The 20300-nt window shown below is 53.4% G+C and overlaps 2 protein-coding genes across 2 annotated transcripts; both read right to left on the minus strand.

Moving 5' to 3' along the window:
* Window positions 1–2780: 2780 nt before the first annotated feature.
* Window positions 2781–7545, minus strand: LOC114682879 (lysophosphatidic acid receptor 2). Its single transcript, XM_028856961.2, has 3 exons — window positions 6638–7545; window positions 4855–5596; window positions 2781–3233 (listed from the first exon to the last, which is right to left on the minus strand). Exons 2-3 carry the CDS (start codon window positions 5585–5587, stop codon window positions 2920–2922), a joined length of 1047 nt encoding a protein of 348 aa, XP_028712794.1. The 5' UTR covers window positions 5588–5596; window positions 6638–7545; the 3' UTR covers window positions 2781–2919.
* A 3835-nt stretch (window positions 7546–11380) lies between these two features.
* LOC114682845 (GEM-interacting protein) lies at window positions 11381–20041 on the minus strand. The gene is made up of 18 exons (XM_028856899.1): window positions 20024–20041; window positions 19826–19950; window positions 19093–19176; window positions 18754–18785; window positions 18223–18308; window positions 17666–17786; window positions 17513–17578; window positions 17312–17421; window positions 15420–15606; window positions 15212–15348; window positions 14760–14953; window positions 13696–13784; window positions 13328–13459; window positions 13094–13248; window positions 12583–12672; window positions 12257–12394; window positions 11967–12163; window positions 11381–11687 (listed from the first exon to the last, which is right to left on the minus strand). The coding sequence occupies exons 1-18, from the start codon at window positions 20039–20041 to the stop codon at window positions 11381–11383; spliced, it is 2268 nt and encodes a 755-aa protein (XP_028712732.1).
* Window positions 20042–20300: the final 259 nt, after the last annotated feature.

Consider the following 20300-nt stretch of genomic DNA (forward strand, 5'->3'; position numbering starts at 1 on the left):
AGAATCTGTTTGATCTGTGACAGAATTCAGAGGAAGGCTCGGTGAGGGTTAGCATGGCTGGAAATCCCATCATCTTGGTTCTGTCAAGCGGCTGGTGGGGGATGGTGAGACCTGAGGGGCGCCCGGCAAGAATGCAGAGGATGAGGGAAACTGTCTGGTGAAGGAAACCATAGGCTTGGCCCCAGCAACAGGAAGTAACAGAACCTTGAAGTGGGTGAGGATGGAGCCCTGCACAAAACATCAGCCAGTGGTGCAGCACTATGCAGGCCTGGTTTGGTGGAAGGGAGAGGACTGTGAATTCCAGTGGTCTAAAAAGACAAAAACGTGATGTCACCCAGCAGAGGAGAGATCAAGCTGGGCTGAGGGAGGGGAAGGATAAGCAGTTAATGTGTGAAGACCGCAAAAATCCACATAAATGCAGGTGTGGAGTGACGCACTGTAACTCCAGCCTCGAAGGGCAGTGACAAAGAACCCCCTCCCCAGGACAGCTGCCCGGTGAGACGGTCGGGTCTGACTGCAAGGCCCTGCTTCATCGAGCCCCCAGCGATGACTCCTGACACAAACCTCCACATGCACACAAAGGTACAAGAACACCCACATTCGTGCAAACACATGCGCACGGCTAGGCACTCTCTAATCCCAGCTCTCGGGAGGCAGAGGCAGGTGGATCTCTAAGTTCGAAGCCAGCCTGGTCTACAGAGCGAGTTCCAGGACAGCCAGGACTAAAGTGGAAGAAGGAAAGAAAAAAAAGCTGACAAGTCCCTCAACACAAGCTGGACAATGACGATGGAAGACAGACCTAAGTACAGGGGAGAGCTGACCAGCGGGGGTCCCAGAGGACTGGACTGGCTGCCTCAATACCCAAAGTGACACAGGTCCAGCAGGCCTGGAACTCCATGGACGTGGGGACAGGGTCCTTCACAGACACCTGGCAGTTCCTGGGTTGTCCCCTTGAGAGATTCTGGCTGTAGTGCACACTGCTCACATTGGGTCAAGAACTACCCAGGCCCTCAGCGCAGTCTGTGTCCTCACAGAGGCAGGGATGGGCATTTTCCCTTTGGAAATGGTTCCTGTGACAGAGCTCTGTGGTGGGGAACTGCCTAGTGTATGCAAGGTCCCAGGATGGGGAAAGCAGAGAACATTTACTGTAGAGACAGAGATGTTTTCAGTTCTTTGGAAATGGATGCTTTAATGCCTGAAGAATTTGGCTTAAGATAAGACAGAGGTTCAAATTCCTGCTGTTGCTCGCATGTGGATGCAAAGTGAGACTATAACTCTGGCTGCTCTGGTGAGGTGGAGCAGGGAACCACGCTCATGGTCCACACTGACTGCCAGGGACTCCTCTGGGCAGAGATAGGGCTCATCTTAGGCCTGGCATATCTGAGGCCTTGGGGGACTAAGGGGTAAAGTCCAGGTAAGCTCGTGACTTAACTCCAGGCCCCATGGGACATGGAAGCCCTTCCTCGGGAGTTTTCTGTCCCTCTTGGCATGTCTGTGTCATTTCCAAGCTGTGTAGTCAGACACCGTCTCCATCTGCACATGCTGCCTCAGGCTTGTCATCCCAGCATCAGGAAGCAGAGGCAGGAAGACAGCTGAGAGCTGGAAGTTAGCCTGAGCTACACAGTGAGTTCTAGAATGGCCTGAGCTATGTTGTGAGATCTTGTGTCTCAAAATAATAATAATAATAATAATAATAATAATAATAATAATAATATTAATAATAATAATAAAACAATAACAATACTGGGGGTAGCAGGTTGAAAGAATAGGCTTACAAAAACCAGAACTCACCCTGGGTTCTTGAGGAGGGAGACAGGTAGAAGGACAGCCGACAGAAAAAAAAGACACAAGACTCCAGGAAGAGACAGCAGCCCGGATGGCAGTGCACAGTTCTAACCCCAGCACACAGGATTCGCAGGCAGGACGGATGCAAGTTCAAGGCTATGCCTAAAAAAAAAAAAAAGACCTGGGCGGTGGCGGCGGCACACACCTTTAATCCCAGCACTTGAGCACTTGGGAGGCAGAGGCAGGCGGATCTTTGTGAGTTCGAGGCCAGCCTGGTCTACAGAGCGAGATCCAGGAAAGGTGCAAAGCTACACAGAAACCCTGTCTTGGAAAAAAAAAAAAAAAAAAAAAGAGGCGGTGGGTGGGGGTGGGGGTGCAGAATAGGAATGAGATCAGGGTCAGGGGATTCCATGTTGAAGGATTCTCAACAGCTCTGAGCCATGATAGATAATTCCAGGACACAGGGGCAGATTGTCTGAATTAATGGCAAAAAAAACAACCAAACAAACAACCCTGGCAGCCTCAGAGTGGAAAGGCTTGCCCTGTACATTGTGGTCCCTCCATACTAATAGAGGCAGGTGAGCCTTCAGAGGCTGCTCAACACTCCCAAGGAGTCAGCTTCAGTACCAGCACTTGGGAGGTGGAGTTCAGGGCCATCCTCAACTATACAGTGAGTTCAAGGTCAGCCGAGGCTACATGAGATCCTGTCTCAAAAAAACAAACACAAACTAGCCTCAGGAATACATCACACCTATAGCCTCTAACAGTGGGTGGTGTAGCCTGGGACATCTCTCACCTTTCCCCCCCTGAACACCTACAGCACCACGTAGGAAGAACCAGTCCACAGGACATGCCAGAGATATTCAGTAAAACGATGAAATGTCTGTTAAAAAAACCAAACAACTAAAACCTGAGATGACTGAGAGTCAGATTGCCAAGCCCCTTTGGATGCTCTCCCATGTGCATGGAGATGTCCCCAAATCCCTGTGCCAGAGGCAGGCAGATCTGTGGGCTTGGGGAGTATGGAGGGCCATGCATCTGCTGGGCTGGATGGAGTCAGGAGAACTGCAAGTGGCCATGGGGTGCAGACAGGCGACGCTCTGGCTGCCCGTCTCCCGCCTCAGTCCAAGGAAGCTAAAGGGTGGAGTCCATCAGTGGGTGGCCATTCTCAGGAAGCATGATTCGGGTACTGGCACCCGTCTGGGCAGAAGACGAGTAGCGGGCAGATTTGTGGTTGGACCAGCGGAAGCACATGCAGCAGAGGAGGCGGCGGAAGGTGCGGCGCATCTCGGCATCTCGGCAGGAGTACACCACTGCGTTGACCAGTGAGTTGGCCTCAGCCAGGAGCAGGAAGTACTTCTCCACAGCCAGGACATTGCAGGATTTACAGTCCAGACCATCTAGGAGCAGCACCACCTGGCCTGGTGTCCAGCACACCACGAATGCCCCTGCAGGACAGAAGCGGGGAGTTGGGGGGTGGGGTGGGGGTGGGGTTGACAATGGTGAGCAACCAGGAGACTTGTCTGAACCGCCCTGTGCTCAGGCATATACCACACAAGCTCCCTGTAGGGGCAGAACTGCTAGGAGGGAGAGACACTTTTCTCTAGTTTACCTGCCAGAGGGATCCCTTTCCTAACTGGGGTAAAGTAGCCCAGGGCCCCGGAACCTTCTACAAGAGATTTGTTCACTAAAGGATGGGACAGGAGTTCATCATGGGACAGGCTGGTTACAGAGTAGAGGGCCAGGAATCACTGGGAGAATCAGTCCTGGACCAGGAATAGATTTCCTCCTATGCTAACAGCCTCAAAGAGGGACTTATTGCTAAGATTGAGGACTCAAATTCAATTCCCAGGACCCACGTGGAGGAAGAAGAAAACTCATTCCCAGACGTTGTCCTCAGACCTCCACACTGAAGTGCATGTGTACACACATCTGTGCACACATACACAAAATAAACATCAAAAAAATTTATTTTATTGTCGGGTGGTGGTGGCACACACCTTTAATCCCAGCACTCGGGAGGCAGAAGCAGGTGGATCTCTGTGAGTTTGAGGCCAGCCTGGGCTACAGAGTGAGTTCCAGGACAGGCTCCAAAGCTACACAGAAAAACCCTGTCTCAAAAAAAAAAAAAAACAAAAACAAAAAAAAAAACCTCAAAATTTATTTTATGTACATGTGTGTACGTGTGTATGAGTGTAAGCCAGATGCATGTGGGTACTGTCCTGAAGGCTAGAAAAGGCATCAGATCTCCTGGAGCTAGAGTTGCAGGTGGTTATGAGCTGTCTAATGTGGGTATTGGGAATTGAACTTGGCCCTCTGGAAGAACAGAAAGTGCTTATAATCACGGAGCCATTTTCTAACCTCCAAAAAGAATAATTAAACTCCAAAGGGGAGCCAGGTGTGGTGGCACAAACCCATCAACCCAGGGAAATAGAGACAGGAGGGTCCAGGAGGGCTTCAGGGCCTGCCTTAGCTACATACAGAGTTAAAGTCAGCCTGGACTCCATGAAACCCTGCACTAAAAAAATAACCAGGCAGGGGTGGTGGTGCACACCTTCAATCCCAGCACTCAGGAGGCAGAGAGGCAGGTGGATCTCTGGGAGTTCGAGGCCAGCCTGGTCTACAGAGTGAGATCCAGGACAGGTACCAAAGCTACACAGAGAAACCCTGTCTCAAAAAACCAGAAAAAAAAAAAAAAAGTCTGGTGTGGTGGTGCACATTTTTAATGTCAGCACTCGGGAGGCAGAGACAGGCAGATCTGTGTGAGTTTGAGGCCAGCCTGGTCTACAGCGTGAGTTCTAGGATAGCCAGGGCTATGTAGAAAGACCCTGTCTCAAAGAACAAAACCAAACACCTCTGTGTAGGCTGGCTGAAGGGGCATCTATTCCTCTTTGGAGGCTTTGCCTGGTCCTGCCACTGGCTGTTCATCTTTTGTCCTCTTTTTCTTTCCCCTACATTGAAGGCCATCTCCCTGGAGAACATCCCCTCCCTTCCTGCAGTCTCAAACCCCAGCTTCCCAGGGTCCTATGGAGGTAGGGTCCCTGGAGGTGCTTCAGAGCACCCACTCACCCAGGATGATGACAACAGTCTTGACTAGGCTGAGTGTCGTCTCTCGGTAGCGGGGATGGCAGCTGACATGCTCCGCCATGCGTTCCACCCGTCTACGCACGTAGAAGAAAATGCGTGTGTAGACGGCTACCATGAGCAGGAAGACAAGCAGGCTGGACAGGGCCCACGCAGCCAGGTAGGAGCGGCTGAACAGGGGCACCATTCGTGAGCAACTGTCCAAGTCACAGAGGCAGTGCCAGAAGTGTGCAGGCAGCAACCCCAGGCCCAGAGCAGCCACCCACACGCCCACAATGAGTGTGACCACACGTCCGCGGGGCAGGCGGCTGTGGAGCTGTACAGCCATCACGCTACGGTGCCGCTCCACAGCGATGGCCAGCAGTGTGGCCACCGATGCCGTCAGGCTGGTGTCCAGCAGGCCCTGTCGCAGGAACCAGCCTTTGATGGAGAGCCTGGCGGTTCGTGGGCCAGTATGGAACATGAGGAAGAGGTAGGCCATGCCAGCGAAGAGGTCAGCGGCGGCCAAGTTGCCGAGCAGGTAGTATATGGGCTGGTGGAAGCGTCGATTGGAGGCGATGGCTGCGATAACCAGCAGATTGGTGAGCAGCACCAGTACACTGACCGCCAGCCCCAGAGCCACCACCACCACATCCTTGGGGCGCCAATGAAGGCTGAGCTCCTTGCCACTGTTATTATAGAAAAAGCCGATGGTCTCGTTGTAGTAGCACTGACCCATGATGACCCCCTGTGGGTATGGAAAGAGAGAAGTCAAGGGAGGCATGAACAGGCAGTGGTCAGAGACAAGAATCAAGATTGGCCGGGCGGTGGTGGCGCACACCTTTAATCCCAGCACTCAGGAGGCAGAGCCAGGCGGATCTCTGTGAGTTTGAGGCCAGCCTGGTCTACAGCGTGAGATCCAGGAAAGGCGCAAAGCTACACAGAGAAACCCTGTCTCGAAAAAACCATAAAAAAAAAAAAAAAAAAAAAAAATCAAGATTGGGTGAGTGCAACCCACAGACTCAGAGGCCCTCTGAGCAAGGTGTCTGTGGTGAGAGCCAGAGTGACCTAAAATTCACAAGCTCTGTTTATCTGCTCATAAAGCAGGGTCTCACTATGTATCCCATCTGGCCTAGAACTCCCTGTGAGACCAGGCTAGCCTCAAAACCACAGAGATCTGCTTGCCTCTGCTGAATGCTGCCATGACATTTTTAAAAAGATCTCTCATCAGCGGATTTTCTGTTTGTTTTTGGGTTTTTTTTTTTTTTTTTTTTTTTCTTTCTTTCTTTCTTAAAATCGGAAGAACCCACAGCCAATGTATCTACAATGCAATTCAGGGCCTCGCGCCAGCGGTCTGAGACCAGATTGGACACCTGTGGTTTCCGAGGGGTGTGGGAGGGTTGGCCGGGGCAGCACAAAGGCGGTGTGAGCCGCAGGGGCAGCTTGAAGATCACACTGGGGCCAGGGTCCTTGCACAGTGCAGAGGCCAGGGGCGTGTGCACACCAGAGCCAGGTTCCTAGTCAGCACCCGGAGGGCAGTGCCAAGGCACAGAGGTGACTTAGCGTGAGCAGAGTAGACAAACCGCCCCAGAAGTTGAGTTACAGGCAGGATTCCGTTCAAGAGCTCTGGAAGCTGGCCATTTCGCGGTGGGACGGAGGACCAAGAGGCCTCCGGGACAAAAGAGGGTGTTGCAGACAACTCTAGGCTAGAGAAGGGCTGTGGAGAAGGGCGCGCCTCGCTCTCTCTGGAAGCCTGCACCCACCCTGGTCCGGTTGGTGCTCATCTTACCTGGGCCTCTAGTCAAGCGGCAGATGGGGCGGGCTCGCGGGGGGTCGAGACAGGACTAAGACCCATGGCCCTGCTGTGGGGCGGTTGCGCAGCTGCGTCCGGTGTGCTTGGAGCCCCAGGCCGAGGAGGCGGGAGAGGCGGGCCCTAAGGCCACGCCCCTACCTGCCCCAGCTCTTGGCCCCTGGGGGGTGTCCCGCCCCCTAGAGCGTACCACCCCCACGTCGGAAGTACGGTCTTCTGAAACGGCGCCAGTCCCACCTCCTCCCTACAGCCCCGTTTTCCCACGTGGGACACCCCTTCCACTCCGTCTCCCGCGCACCTCACGTGCTTGCCCTTTCGCGCCTTTGGGGCTGAGTCACCTGGCAGCTGGAAAGATCCGCAGCGGTGGCCTCTGGGGCGCCCCCCCTGCTCCTGTCCAATCCTCTACCGAGCTGCAAGCCCCGCCCTGCCGTGGTCAAGCTGGCCGCTGGACCCCCGCCCTACTACTGCCGTGACACCAGCAAGCGACCCAGACCCTGTGGGCCACCCTGGCTCCCCGTGGTCTCCCCTCAGCCTGCCACTGGCTCTGGCCTGCAGCCTCCTCCCCTGGCCTCCCCCGTCCGTAGCACACAGCCCCATTGTCCCGATTATCTGCACCGGGTTGTATTTGATTATGTAGAACCGGATCAGGGACACAGAGCTCTCTGGCAGGGCCTGAGTGACTCATCTGGGGCTCCAGGCCCTGAGCCTGTGGGTTTCAGAGGGTGGTTTTCAGAATCCTTGGCTCATCAGGTCAGTAATAAAGGGTAAAAGACACTGCTCCTACTGGTCACCTCATCTTTGTCAGCCTTCCCCGGCAAAGACAGATGTGCAAGAACATAACAGGATTTTTTTATTTTTTATTTTTCGAGACAGAGTTTCTCTGTGGTTCTGGCTGTCCTGGGACTAACTCTACAGACCAGGCTGGCCTTGAACTCAGAGATCCGCCTGCCTCTGCCTCCTGAGTGCTGGGATTAAAGGCGTGTGCCACTACTGAACAGTGGACTTTTTTTAAATTAAAATTTAATTTTATTTGTGCATGTGCCTGTTTATGTGTAGAGGTCAGACATTTTGCAGTAATTGGCTCCCTCCTTCCACCACGTGGGGGAAGATGCAGCTGAGATGGGTGAGGTTTTGCAGCAAGCACCATTTGCTCAGCAGTCTCACCGCGGCAGGATATAGTTTGTTGTAAGAATCCTGACTTGGCCAGCACTTGGGAGGCAGAGTATTTCTGTGAGTTCTATAACAATCTGGTTAACATAGGGAGTTCCAGACCAGCCAGAGCTACGTGAGACAGTGTCTCAACACAAAAACAAAACACTGAAAGACAGACCTAACAGAAGGTGACAGGGCTGAACCACACCCACCCACTCACTTGGAATCTGTCAAGGAGGCAGCAGGGCCAGGAGCCATGATGATCAAAGCAGTCAGACATCTGTCTCAGAGGTCAGAGACTGGAGTAGACCCCAAGGACCTTTGGACCTGTATTGACCATTGAGTATTGATCTGGAATCACCTGTGCACCTGTGTCGCCTTGCTGTTTTAACCTCTTCTGGCAGGGCGATGTTGAGACAGCAACCAAGTGTTTTAGGATTTCCCCAAGATGGGTGGTCTTCCTTACTCAACTCTGGTAACCTCGTCTCTCCCCACACCCCACTGACTTGGTTTGGTCACCAGGTAGGGCAGGTAGGTAGATATAGTGCCATCAACTCAGTCCTGGGTCCCACAGGATGGTGGGTGATCAGAGATGCTCCTCAGATTCCTCAGGCTCAGCATCAGCACAACAAGAGGTCCTGGACACAGACTCACTGTCCAGCTTGGAGAGCAGCCGGGCCGTCTCCTGGGTGATCTCAAAGTGCTTAGGCAGAGGGTTCCGGCGCAGGGGGCTGCCTTCAGGGGAGGCAGCAGCAGGGCCCAGGCTTCGTCCCCTCAAACTACCTCTGTGCACTGTTGAGACAGTGACAGGAGTCTCCTCACACAGCTTGGAAGCCACCAGAGCCAAGCTGGACAGTTGATGAGTGACTGGTCGTACACCTCCCCGGGAATACTTCACTGGCTGGCGACTGAAGTGGCCCCGCGATTGTGTTCCCAGGAGCAAGTCCTCAGGGTTGTGGGTGGACGCTGTGGAGTGATGAATGCTAAGCATCCCCAAGTTCTCACAAGGTACCCCCAGGAGTGACCTGTCAGCCAAGCAACCCTGGGGCAAAGAGAGAGCCCCCCCCCCTCCGACACTCACCTTCCCCTGCCCCATCTCTGGTGCTTTCCACCTCCTTCTCCTCCTTCTGCTCCCTCTGCAGAGTTGCAGTCTGAAGGAAGAAACCCAGAATGTGACCCCCACAGTAACCCCGTTTCGGGGTCTGTGGGGGTGGCTCAGCGGATCGGAGGGTTTGCTGTGCAAGCGTGGAGACGCAAGTCTGAACCAGTCCTTGTAAAAGGTCAACATGGCTGGGAGTGCTTGTAACTACTATTGTATGGGTGGAGGCAGGGGTCCTGGGAGCTCATGGGCGTGCCAGCCCTGCTGAAATAGTTCGCTGCAAGTTCAGTGGGTGACCTTGTCTCAATACACACTGTCTGTACACAGCCAGTGCTCATCTGTTGCTCACACTCTAGTGCTAATGGCAGCTAGCAGAGCCATCTGGCTAACCTTCTTTTCCAGTGCTAGGAACCAAACCCCAAACCGCACACACAAGAGACGAGCAGTTTGCCACTGAGATTCATTTGCAGCCTGGTCCTTGCTTCCTTCCTGTCTCCCTACTCATTACAGTACAGGACTGCACACAGCATGCATGCTCCCACCCCCAGGCCTTTGCACCCGCTGTTCCCACTGCCTGGTACACCCTTCCCCAGATTTTCCCATGCCTCTTTCCACCCCCATGCCACGCTAGTCTTTGCTCAAATGCACCTTTCCATAAGACTTGCCCATAGTATATTCCCTGCTACAAAGTCCTCTAGACCTCACCTTGGGCATCCCTTATTCCATCCTCTTTTCTGCACAGGACCATGTAACGTTGCATATTTATTTTTGGTCTTTTTCCTCTTGGATCAGACACCACGAGGAGGTCTTTGAATACCTATCTATTTCACTGACAGATCTGAAATGGCTGGTACTGAGTGAGCTGGACAGCAGAGCTGGCCCAGCCATTTGGTCTACTACCCTCGTTTACCTCTGCGGCTGGTACGAGTCAGACTGGAGTGAGAGGAAGAAATTTTAAAGGGGGAGGTGAAATGGGTCAGTGGGCAAAAGCACTAACTGAGCCCTCCTGGTCAACAACCACAAAGCCAAACACCGACACAGGACTGGCGGGGAGGCTCTGGGTGAAGGTAACCGCCACCAGACCTGATGGTGAGTTCGATCTCCAGACCCTGCTTGGTAGAAGGGAAGAACTGGTTCCTGCAAGTCTTCTTCTGACCTACGCCCGCGTGCCCCTCCCACTAAACACAAAAATCCGTCTTTTAAAAAAGCTGGATTGGGGGTGAACACCCATAACCCCAGTTCTTCCCTGGTGAGATGGGAGGCACCCGCTGGTCAGCCTGAAGTATACAGCACTGCAGAAACGAGGCGGGAAAGAGGCTGGCTCTGAAACTGGTCCTCTGACCTCTACACACTAAGTCAATAAGTAGTTTCCTTCCTTCCTCCCTCCCTCCCTCTCTCCCTCCCTCCCTTCCTCCCTCCCTCCCTCCCTCCCTCCCTCCCTCCCTCCCTCCCTCCTCCCTCCCTCCCTTCCTTCCTTCTTTCCTTCCTTCCTCTTCTCTCTCTTTCCTGGCTGTCCTGGAAACTCACTCTGTAGACCAGGCTGGCCTTGAACTCAGAGATTGTCCGCCAAATGCTGGGATTAAAGGTGCGTGCCACCATGACCCAGCCTAATAAGACCCTACCTCAAAATCAAATAAAACAATATAAATAAAAAGGCAAGTGTGTTAGGGCTGGAGAGATGGCTCAGTAGTTAAGAGCATTTCCAGAGGACCCGAGTTCAATTCCCAGCAACCACATGGCAGCTCACAACTGTCTATAACTCCAGTTCCAGGGGATCTGACACCCTCACAGACATACATGCAGGCAAAAACACCAATGCACATTAAAAAAAAAAAAAAGGCAAGTGTGTAATTAAACTCAAGGTCACCTTGGCTTGCAGCATGAGTTCAAGGCTAATCTGACAAACTAAAGGAGGTTGAGTAGGTAAAGGCATCTGCCACCAAGCTTGGCAATTCCGATTTCCAGGACCTACATGCTAGAAGAGAACTGACTCTCCTAAGTTTTCTCTGACTTCCATGAGACCCCCCACCTCCACAATAAATAAATAAAATGTAATAAAAGAAATTTGGGCTAGGGAGGTGTTTCAATGGTTAAAGGTACTTGCTATCAGTTTAAGAACCTAAGTTCCATCCCCAGGACCCACGTGGTAGAAGAGGACAGGCGTCCTCTGGCCTTCATGCTCATGCCATGACTTGTGTGTGCCTACATTCTCCCTCTCTCCCCCCCCCTCTCCAAATAGATGCTTTTAAAAATGCAAAAGAAATAAAAGTAAAGAGAGCTGGGCGTGTGACTCAGTGGTAAGCACACACCTAACACACACCAGGCCTGGATTCAGTATCCAGTTGTGCAGAAGAAAAGGAGTTAAGCACAGACAAGGCCCTTCCCACATCCTACCTCAGGAGGCGTGACCTCGGGACACTGCTCCAGGGCACTGTGGTGTTTGGGGTCTGGGCTGCAGTCTGAGGCTATGGTCAGGGGCTGTGGGTCTTGGGCAAGTGGGGCTGGGTGCTGGGGACTGGGTTCGAGGGGCGCAAGAGCCAGGCCAGGGTCTTGGTCAGGGGCTCAGAGGCCAGAGGGAGCTCATCCATTCCAAAGATCTGCTCATAGTGCACAACGAGGAACTCAACAAGCTGAGCCTGGTGACTGGAGTCCAGCAGACAGGCCATGGGACTGGCACTGGGGGCCCTGGGTCCATCTGGTGGCCGCAGCAGCGTAGGCCCAAACACAATCCCCAAGTTGTTGGCAGACATCTTGTTTTCTTCAAACCGAGCTGCCACCCTGAGGATGGTGTGGGGAGAAGGGTCAAGCAGGGAGTTGGAGGAGAAGGGTAGGACCTGTGGGCTAGCCTGGTGACTTGGCCAGGCCACAGGAAGTAGTCTTTGGTCACTGTTTGAGACTAGTTAGTTCACATGGATAGTATCAGGGTTAGGTGTGGGTATACAGGGTTCTGAGCTCAGAAGAAATATTAAAGGTTAGAGGTTAATATGAGCCACACAGGTAAGCAGTTATGTGTCTAGGGAAAGGGCCATGATTCAAAGCTTAGGGACCCATGCACACCTGAACAGATGGGCCACCAGGTGCCGCAGGGTGTTGTAGTTAGAGTCGGGCAGCCGCCCCAGGAGGGTCTTCAGCGAGCGGATAACCTCAGGGCTGGGGCTGGGGGTCCCAGGGCTGTCCCCAGGGTCTGCATGCAGGGTCTTTGCCAGAGAGATGAAGGCGTCGTAGAAGTGGAAGGGGACCACGGGGTCAGTGAGCTGGTGGGGACAGGAGTGTGGGTGGGCTGATGAGGGTCCTGAGCCAGAGGCTGCATGGCTCCTGCCCACCACCTCAGGCCTGGAGCCACCTACCTCCTGAAGAAATCGCTTGAGGACACTGGTGATATCGTGAGGAGAGTTTCCGGACAGTTCAACCAGTGCTCGGCCGTTCTCGAAGGCCTGGCAGAGCCGTTCCACACGCACTCGGGACCCGCTGACCCGATAGATACCCTGTGGAGTAAAGGACACCTCGTTTGTGATCTGGCCATCAGTGGGCACAGATCACTCATGGTGACAATCCAGAATGAAGATGGCGCCTACCTGTAGGCCCAGGGCACGGTGCTCTATCTCAGCTATGCATCGGGTAATCACAAAGGGCACCTCCTCAGGGAAATCTCTGGGAGTTGTAGGAAGTCAACCCCAAAGAGAGGCATCCGGGCTGGAAGCCGCCGATGTCCACAGAGGATGAGGAGGGTCTCCAGGCAGCGCTTGTGACAGGTCAAAAGGCACTGGGGGCAAGGTCACAGGGTTAGGAGTAAGCTGGGGTCAAGAAGGTCATCAGGTCAGCAGGGATGAGAAGATCATCAAGAAAGCCAGGGAGCGGAGCGTGCTAAGAGATGTTAGACCTGACCAGTGAGATGGTTCAGCAGTTAAAAGGTACTTGCAGCCAAGCCTGACGACGATCCCCAGGACTCATATGCAGGAGGAGACTTCTTTATTATCCTCTAACACTCACACACAGACCGTGGCCCTACACACACACACACACACACACACACACACACACACACACACACGATAAATAAACAAACATCAAGATTGGGAGAGGTCATCAGACAAAGGTAGGCCCTAGAGCAAAAGGGCTGCAGGGATCTGGGTCAGTTTGGTGAAAGTCAGCAGAGGTCATCAGGTCTCCAGTGCAGGCCACACCTCTTCACACTCTGTCCCGCTGACCATGAAGGCTTCACATTCTCTGCACTTGGCTGGGCCACGCAGCCGCCGTAGCCGGTGGGTCTGAGCGGCTGTGGACAGTGTCCACTTCCTGAAGGGGCTGCCTAGTCCGTTCTCCATCCCATCCCCCAGATCTGCAAGAGGGAGGTCAGGGCTGTCAGAGGCACCCACTTGTCCCTGTGAATCCACCTGCCCACATATGTTGAGCCTTACCAGGGTCTCGCTCCTCAAAGTCATCGGAGGACTCAGTGCCTGTAGATGACGCCTTCACAAGCCTCCGAGCGCCAGCACTGGGGTCAGGGGCACAGAGTAGGATCATTATGGTGGTCATGGGGCAGGCTAGGTCTAAGGAGGCAGGTTTGGTTTTAGGGCTTCCAAAAACACCCAGAGATATCCTTGAGAGAAAGGGTCAGAGACAAGAGCTAAGTCCAGGAACGGGTCAGGCCTTGTCTGGTGGCTAGAGGAAACTTCCACCAAGACAGTGGCCAGCACTCGAGGACCAGGAGTATGGGGCAGATCAGAGGCCAAAAGGTAGAGTGGAGATGAAAGGTTAGTTCTTAGCTAGGAGCTGGAACATTCACCTGGGCTGGAAGTAGGGGAATCCAGAGACTGGGATTCATGACCACCACCTACACTGTCCACATCACTGCCTGGAGTGGGCCTGGCATCCCTGGGTGAGAATAGGTCAGTCAGGCTGGCCAAGTTCAGGCCTTATACCACCAGGCCCCCATGAACTTACCCTGGCTGCTGGTATCGTCCAAGGGCCAGGCTCAGAGGAACCCTCCTCCAGCCTTGCATGTGGGGGCCTGAAAGCTTCTTTTTTGTGTCCTGAGGGAACTGGGAGAGAGAGATTTGAGGGCTTGGTCCCAGGAAGATGGCCTGGGTGACAGCAAGTGGGCATATCATCTGGGTCCCAACTCCAAAGGTTTGCAAGCTCTGGTGTCCAAGGCCATCTTAGCCCACCACCCGAAGACTGGGTAATTCATCCAAAGTGCCCCACGACCCTGTAAGTACCCTAAAGAAAACCAGGGACCCATTTCAGAGCAAACAGCACAGGAGGGGGCTGGAGAGGTGGCCCAGGGGCTGTGAGTGTTTGACTGCTGTTCCAGAGCCCAAGCTCAGTTCCAGCACCACATATGTGGCTCACAACTGCCCTAAGTCCAGCTCCACAGGCTCTGATGCCCTCTTCTGGTCTCTAAGGGTACCTGCACACAGGTGGCATGTACACATACATCTAAATAGAAATAATTCTATAAATAAAAAGACACTAAGTGAGTTCCAGGACAGCAAGAGCTACATAGAGAGACCCTGTTTCCAAAATATCCCAGGGCCTGCCAATAGTGGCGCACGCCTTTAATCCCGGCACTCGGAGCAGAGGCAGGTGGATCTCTGTGAGTTGGAGGCCAACATGGTCTACAGAGGAGTTCCAGGCAGCCGGGGCTATGTGGACAAACCCTGTCTCAAACAAAAACAAAACAAAAATCCTGAAGACATTAAAGAACTGGGGACTAGTTGGGAGAGTAAGGATTCAGCCGGGGTGGAAGGGAGCAAGAGAAGGCATCAGAGGTGAACATAAAGTATTTATATACATATGTTAAACCCGGCTTTGGGCTTCTGGCTCACTCCAGGCCCAGCCTTGGCCCACCTGTGCACCACAGGCGTGAACTCCTGGAAGCAGAAGGCAGGAGATGCGGGTGCGGGGCCCAGGCTGCAGTGCCCGCACAAACTCCTGGTAGCGCTGGCCGGCTCAAAGGGCGCACAGCACTCAGCCAGAGCAGAGAAGGCGCGAGGTCCTCGCTCTGCCTGTGCCCCTCGCAGCTCAAACAGGCCCATCGTCACCTGCAAGGATGGAGATATGCACAATCAAAGAAGACTGGACCTGGATTGCTGGGCATGTGGGCCTAACACTTGGCAATAAGCAAGCCAGTGTTCGAGAACAGGGTCTGTCACTGGTAGGCCTGTAAGGGGGTGCCATCAGGGTGTGGGCCTGCACTAATGATGGGTGTCCTGGGGCCTCAGAGATGGATTAGGGCAGAGGAACGAGTATTTATTTACTCAAGTGCAATGAACCAAGGGTGGCCGTGGGGAGGACCTTACCCGCCTAAGCACTTCGTCTCCTTGCAACACCAGCTTGCGTACATGTGACACTATCCGCTGCTTGGTGGTCTCCAGATCCTGCTGGCGCGCATTGGCCTCCCGAACACAGGCCTGGTATAGAGCCTCCGCTCTTGTGCCTGGGGAAACCAAGGCAGAGACGGCTTAAGAGGACTGGAGTTGGGAGAGGAAAGTTAGCAATGTTAGGGGCTCTGGGTAAGGGCCTCCACCTTGGCCTGTGCCTCCTCTCGGGAACGCGTCTGCGCTCCTGCTGCTTGCTGGATCCGGGAGACGCCTGGGAGCGGGGTCCTCAGGGGACCCCTGGGAACGTGCCCACAGGTCTTCTCTGCGTTGAGTGTACTGGAGCTGGCGCGCCGCAGAGCCTGCACTGCCTCATTCTTGGAGGCAATAAGAGGACCTTAATAAGGCTGTCTGCGTCCGCAGAGCCTCCAGTCTCGGGTGCAGGGCCTTACCTATGCGTTTTTCTGCTCCTTCAGCCACTGCTCCTTGAATTCCTTCTCCACTTTTCAATTTCCATCCTTTTGCTGCTAGAGGCTGCAGGGTGGAGGATGGGGTGGAGAGGCAGCTTCAGTATCGCCATTCGTTGTTTCCTGCCCACCCCCACCCCCGGCATGGGCTCTACCTTAGACACACCACCCACACCTCACTCCCCAACCGTTCTTGAATCTGCTGTTTCAACCAGGCTGCCCTACCCGTGTACATGAGCAGAAAGGTGTGTAATCATCCCTCTTCAGGGACAACAGACATCCTGACACCCTACTGGTGTTTCTTTTCAATTAAAATTTTAAATTTTATTTTATTATTTTAAAATGTGTGAATGCATGCAGGCTTGTGCACATGACTGTGGGTGCTTATGGAGGCTAGAGGCATCAGATCCCCAGGGAGTTGCAGTTACAGGTGGTTGTGACTCATGGCTGCTAGGAACTCAGTACCTCTTCAAGAGCAGTATGTGCTCTTAACCTTTTGAGGCATCTCTCCAGCGCCTTTGAAATTTTTACTTATTTATTTTGTGTTTACATATGTGTGGGGTGACATTCATGCCAGCATGTGTGAGGTCAGAAGGCAGTTTGTGGGAGTTGGTGTTTCTCCTTCCTCCAAATGGGCTCCAGGACCGACTTACATTGCCAGGCTTGTGGCAAGCATCCTCACCTGCTGCACCACCTCACGGTTCCCTCTTTGTTTTGTTTTGTTTTTGTTTGCTACTGGGGATTTGAACCATGGCCTTGCATGTGTTAACTAATTCTATCATTGTGCTATATCTCCAGCCCTTCTTTTTAAAAAACCTATTTATTTATTTATTGTTATTATGTGTGTCTGATGTGTGTACATGGGCACACAGGCCATGGTATGTGTGTGGAGGGTAGAGGATAGCATCATGAAGTTGAGCTCTCTTTCTACCTCTATGTGGGTTTCAGAGATGGAACTCAGTCCTCAGCAGCAAGCGCCTTTACCTTCTCAGACATCACACTGGCCCTCACTGGCCCTGAACCATTTTTTTTTTTTTTAAAGATGGGTCTTACTATGAGGCCTTGGCTGGCCACCATCTCAGCGATTCTTGCCTGCTTCAGTTTTCCCACTGTTGAAATTAAAGGTGTGCACCACTGTGCCAAGCTTGAAATCAGTATTTCTTTTTTGTTTTGTTTGTTCAAAACAGTCTCACATGTAGCTCAGGCTGTCCTAGAACTCACTATGTAGATCAGGCTGGTCTGGAACTCAGAGATCTACCTACCTTTTGCCTCTCAAGTACTAGGATTAAAGGGTGTGCACCACTATGCCCTATGAAACTGCATTCTAAGTTGAAAATTTTTAAAATTGGGGCTGGAGATTATAGTTCTGCTGGTGATAGAGATTTCCCTAGTATCCTCACATCATCCCTTCTCTCAATGAAAGTACCATTGGTTGTGTGTTGTGTGTGTGTGTGTGTGTGTGTGTGTGTGTGTGTGTTGTGTGCAGTCTCACAGGAATCTGGGTTTGAATCTCAGTGTAGGAACTTTGACAAGATCCTGAGCATTCTGGCTCCAGCTTCCTCCTGAGTGGCACTTGCAGGGGTGGTGGGTGGTGGTGGTGTGAGGATATGCTTACCTGGTGGTAATTCTCTTCTGCTGGGTCCAGCGTTTTCCACGGCCAGGGATCCCAGGCTGAGGTCATGCTCCAGAAACAAGGTGTAGATGTACTGGAGTGGCATTTGGACTCTGGGGGTGGAGTGCAGGGCTGGCTCAGGAACTGAACAGAGAGGGATGGAGGACCTGAGGGGTGGGGGCTGGGCTCTGGTAGGGTAGGTACCTGCTGGAGAATGGCCACCTTGCGGCGGCTCAGCGATCATCATGACACTCTTAGCAAACTCGAGCTCTAAGGGGAGACGGTGGGGCTTGAGTCTGAGGCAGCTGAGGTTTGGGTCCTGCCTGCCATCGGGGGCTGAGCAGAAGGAAGCCTCACCATAGCTGGCTCTCTTGTCTGTCCAGGCCAGCAGCTCCTTGCATATCGCTCCATGTCTTGGCATACTCCAGGGCAGCATCCACACCGCCTTGGTCCGAACGAGTCGCAAATCTAGTTCTTCCTCTGGGACACACAGGGAACCCCCTTAGCCCAGGCCTCCCGTGGAAGGAAGCCTTCCCTGCACTCCGAGACCAGACCCATGGTCTATGTTCCACACGTTCATGGGTCCCTAAATCCCTTTTTGGGATCAGTCAGTACCATAATTTACAGGTTCTCTACTCAAAACTGGGGAATACTTTAGGACAGGGCACTGTGGGCTCTGCCCTGTCCCCTGAACTTGGCACAGAACAGGGTTGTGATGCTTGGTGAAGGAATGACCTCCTCTACCCACCCCCATCCTTGTCTGAAATCCTCCCCTACCTGTGAGGGGTCCAGGACCTCTGGGAGGGATCACTCAACAGCTGGCTTCACTGCTCTGGGGTAAGAGGATTAGAGACAGCATTCGGAGCAAGCAACCCAGGGGCTGGCCTCTTTGAGGACCCTGATCATGTCCCTACCTCCTCATTCACCACTGTGACTGTGGCAGTCTTCTCAGGCTCCAGGTCTTCTCTGAGTACAAGGTCTCCAGCCAGGGGTCGAAAGCCTGGGGGTGGGGTGGGGAGTAGGAGTATGAGGATATGAGGAAGCCATTTCTGCCCAGACTGTCCTTTGTTGGGGAAGAGTTCTGGGGATGCTAGGACAGTTGAAGGAGAAAGGGAGATACAGTCTTTGATATGATCTGTGATTTAGAAGGTGTGATCTGAGGATTTAAGGGAGGCAGGTGAGGCTGTGGCTTGTTTGTTCTGAGACAGAAGCTCACGTATCCAGGCAGGCCTTCAAATCACTGTGTCGCGCCCGATTCTCTACCTCCACTTCGAAAGTGTGGGATTACATGGATGCACCACCACCCTGGTTGGTTTGTGCAGTTGTGCAGTACTATCGATGGAAACCAGGCTTTGTGTATGCCAGACAAGCATTTTATCAATTGAACTCCTAAACTCTCCTTTTCCCTTTTGTGATACAGGCAGGATGTTATGCACTTGACCTACCACTTAGCCACATCCCCAGGTGAGGTCTTTTCCTAAAAACAGGACGAGAAAGGCTTGAAGGGCCTTAGGTAATTTAGGGGTTCACAGAGTGGGATTATAGCTATTTCAACCATTGTAAGGATCACGAGGTTTTGTGTGTGTGTGTGTGTGTGTGTGTGTGTGTGTGTGTGTGTCTCCGGACCACTTTTGAGATATACCCAAACACCTGTGTATCTAGAATGCCAGAAGGCACAGGTGTTTGGAAGGGTCCTATCTTAGCTCAGAAGGTGGAAGTCAGTTGTCCAGATGTGGGCAGCAGATAGGGAGCTTAGCTAGATTTGGTGACAGGCTCAGACTCACACGTTCCCCAGTGATATCTCGAGATTGTCCAGGCTCTGGAAGATGTCACTGTACCTCTTTCTGCCCTCGGAGCTGGGGTTAGCTCTGGGGGAGGGAAGTGTAAGAAAACATGAGCCAACCACTGTCTCCCTCCATCCACAGTGGTGGCAAAGCAATCTGCATGCACCTCAACCACTCTCAAGCAGTAGGTGAAGAGAGAGAGAGAAAAAGAGACTTGAGTGAGTCTTAGCCTAAGACTCGTGTGGGATGAGACAAGTGAGCTTTGGTGGGGTCACTTTGGACCAGACAAATGGACCCAGGTAAAATCAGAGCAGCGGCTGCTTACAGTCACAGAGACACCCACACAGGCACGGACACATAAGCAAAACAAGAAAGACATATGCAGCTGACACACGAATGCCGAAATAGAGGACTGGCTTGACAATGGAGCCACATGGACCCAGGGTAGACAGATGGAAACGCACGTGGGACGCACAGACACTTAGGCCTGCGGCATAAACACACTGGAGTATGGCTGAAACCACGAGGGACAGGATGAATGACACTCGACACACACAAAGACAGCTGAAAACATAACCCAGACCTAGTCACAATTCTGCGCCGCCCCCTAGCCTGATGCCCTGGGGCGCCCTGCAAGGATCCTGGCCGCGACACCCTGCCCCATCCACCGTGTAATCAGAAGCAGAAGCGGCCACTTCCCCTTCCTGGGCCCTTCCCCAGGCATCCGGGGTGCCGGATCTGCAGGGCAATCGGAGGGCTGGGGGCTGGAGTCTCCTGTGTTTCGGGGGGTGGGGGTCCCAAGGTGCGCAGACCTCCCACGCCTTCCCGTTCCAGTACTTCTTTCCCGGCTGTCAGTAGCTCATGGGTAAGGTGGGGCCCTGGGTTAGGAGCTGAGGAGCGGTGGAGGGAGGCCCCGGTCCCCACCCCCTACCTGTCTCCGTAGCGTCATGCGCGGCCGGGGCAGGGGGTGGGGTGGTGAACGCGCAGCAGAGCCGATAGGGACGGGGCTGCGCGCCGCCCGGGACCAGCCCGATTTCCTGCCTCCGCTGGCCCAGTGCTATCGCTCCGCCCACCTCTGCACGCCCCAAGATGACACGCCCCTCCCGGAAGCCGCCGCCGGACTTCTGACCAGCTTCCAGTGCTCATCCAGGCTCCCCGTATACGGCTGAGCCTCAGCGGACCAGGAGTCCCTTAGGTAGATTTGTGCA

This window comes from Peromyscus leucopus, unplaced genomic scaffold (genome assembly GCF_004664715.2).
Source record: "Peromyscus leucopus breed LL Stock unplaced genomic scaffold, UCI_PerLeu_2.1 scaffold_966, whole genome shotgun sequence".
NCBI classification, from domain to species: Eukaryota; Metazoa; Chordata; class Mammalia; order Rodentia; family Cricetidae; genus Peromyscus; species Peromyscus leucopus.

Coding starts and splice junctions, on each gene's coding strand:
- LOC114682879 (XM_028856961.2), bottom strand. CDS start 5,587: ATGGGTCAGTGCTACTACAACGAGACCATCGGCTTTTTCTATAATAAC. Junction 3,234..4,854: donor GACTGTTGTCATCATCCTGG/GTGAGTGGGTGC, acceptor TCTGTCCTGCAG/GGGCATTCGTGGTGTGCTGG.
- LOC114682845 (XM_028856899.1), bottom strand. Junction 17,579..17,665: donor AGACAAGAGAGCCAGCTATG/GTGAGGCTTCCT, acceptor GTCTCCCCTTAG/AGCTCGAGTTTGCTAAGAGT. Junction 13,785..14,759: donor TTCACGCCTGTGGTGCACAG/GTGGGCCAAGGC, acceptor ATTCTCACCCAG/GGATGCCAGGCCCACTCCAG.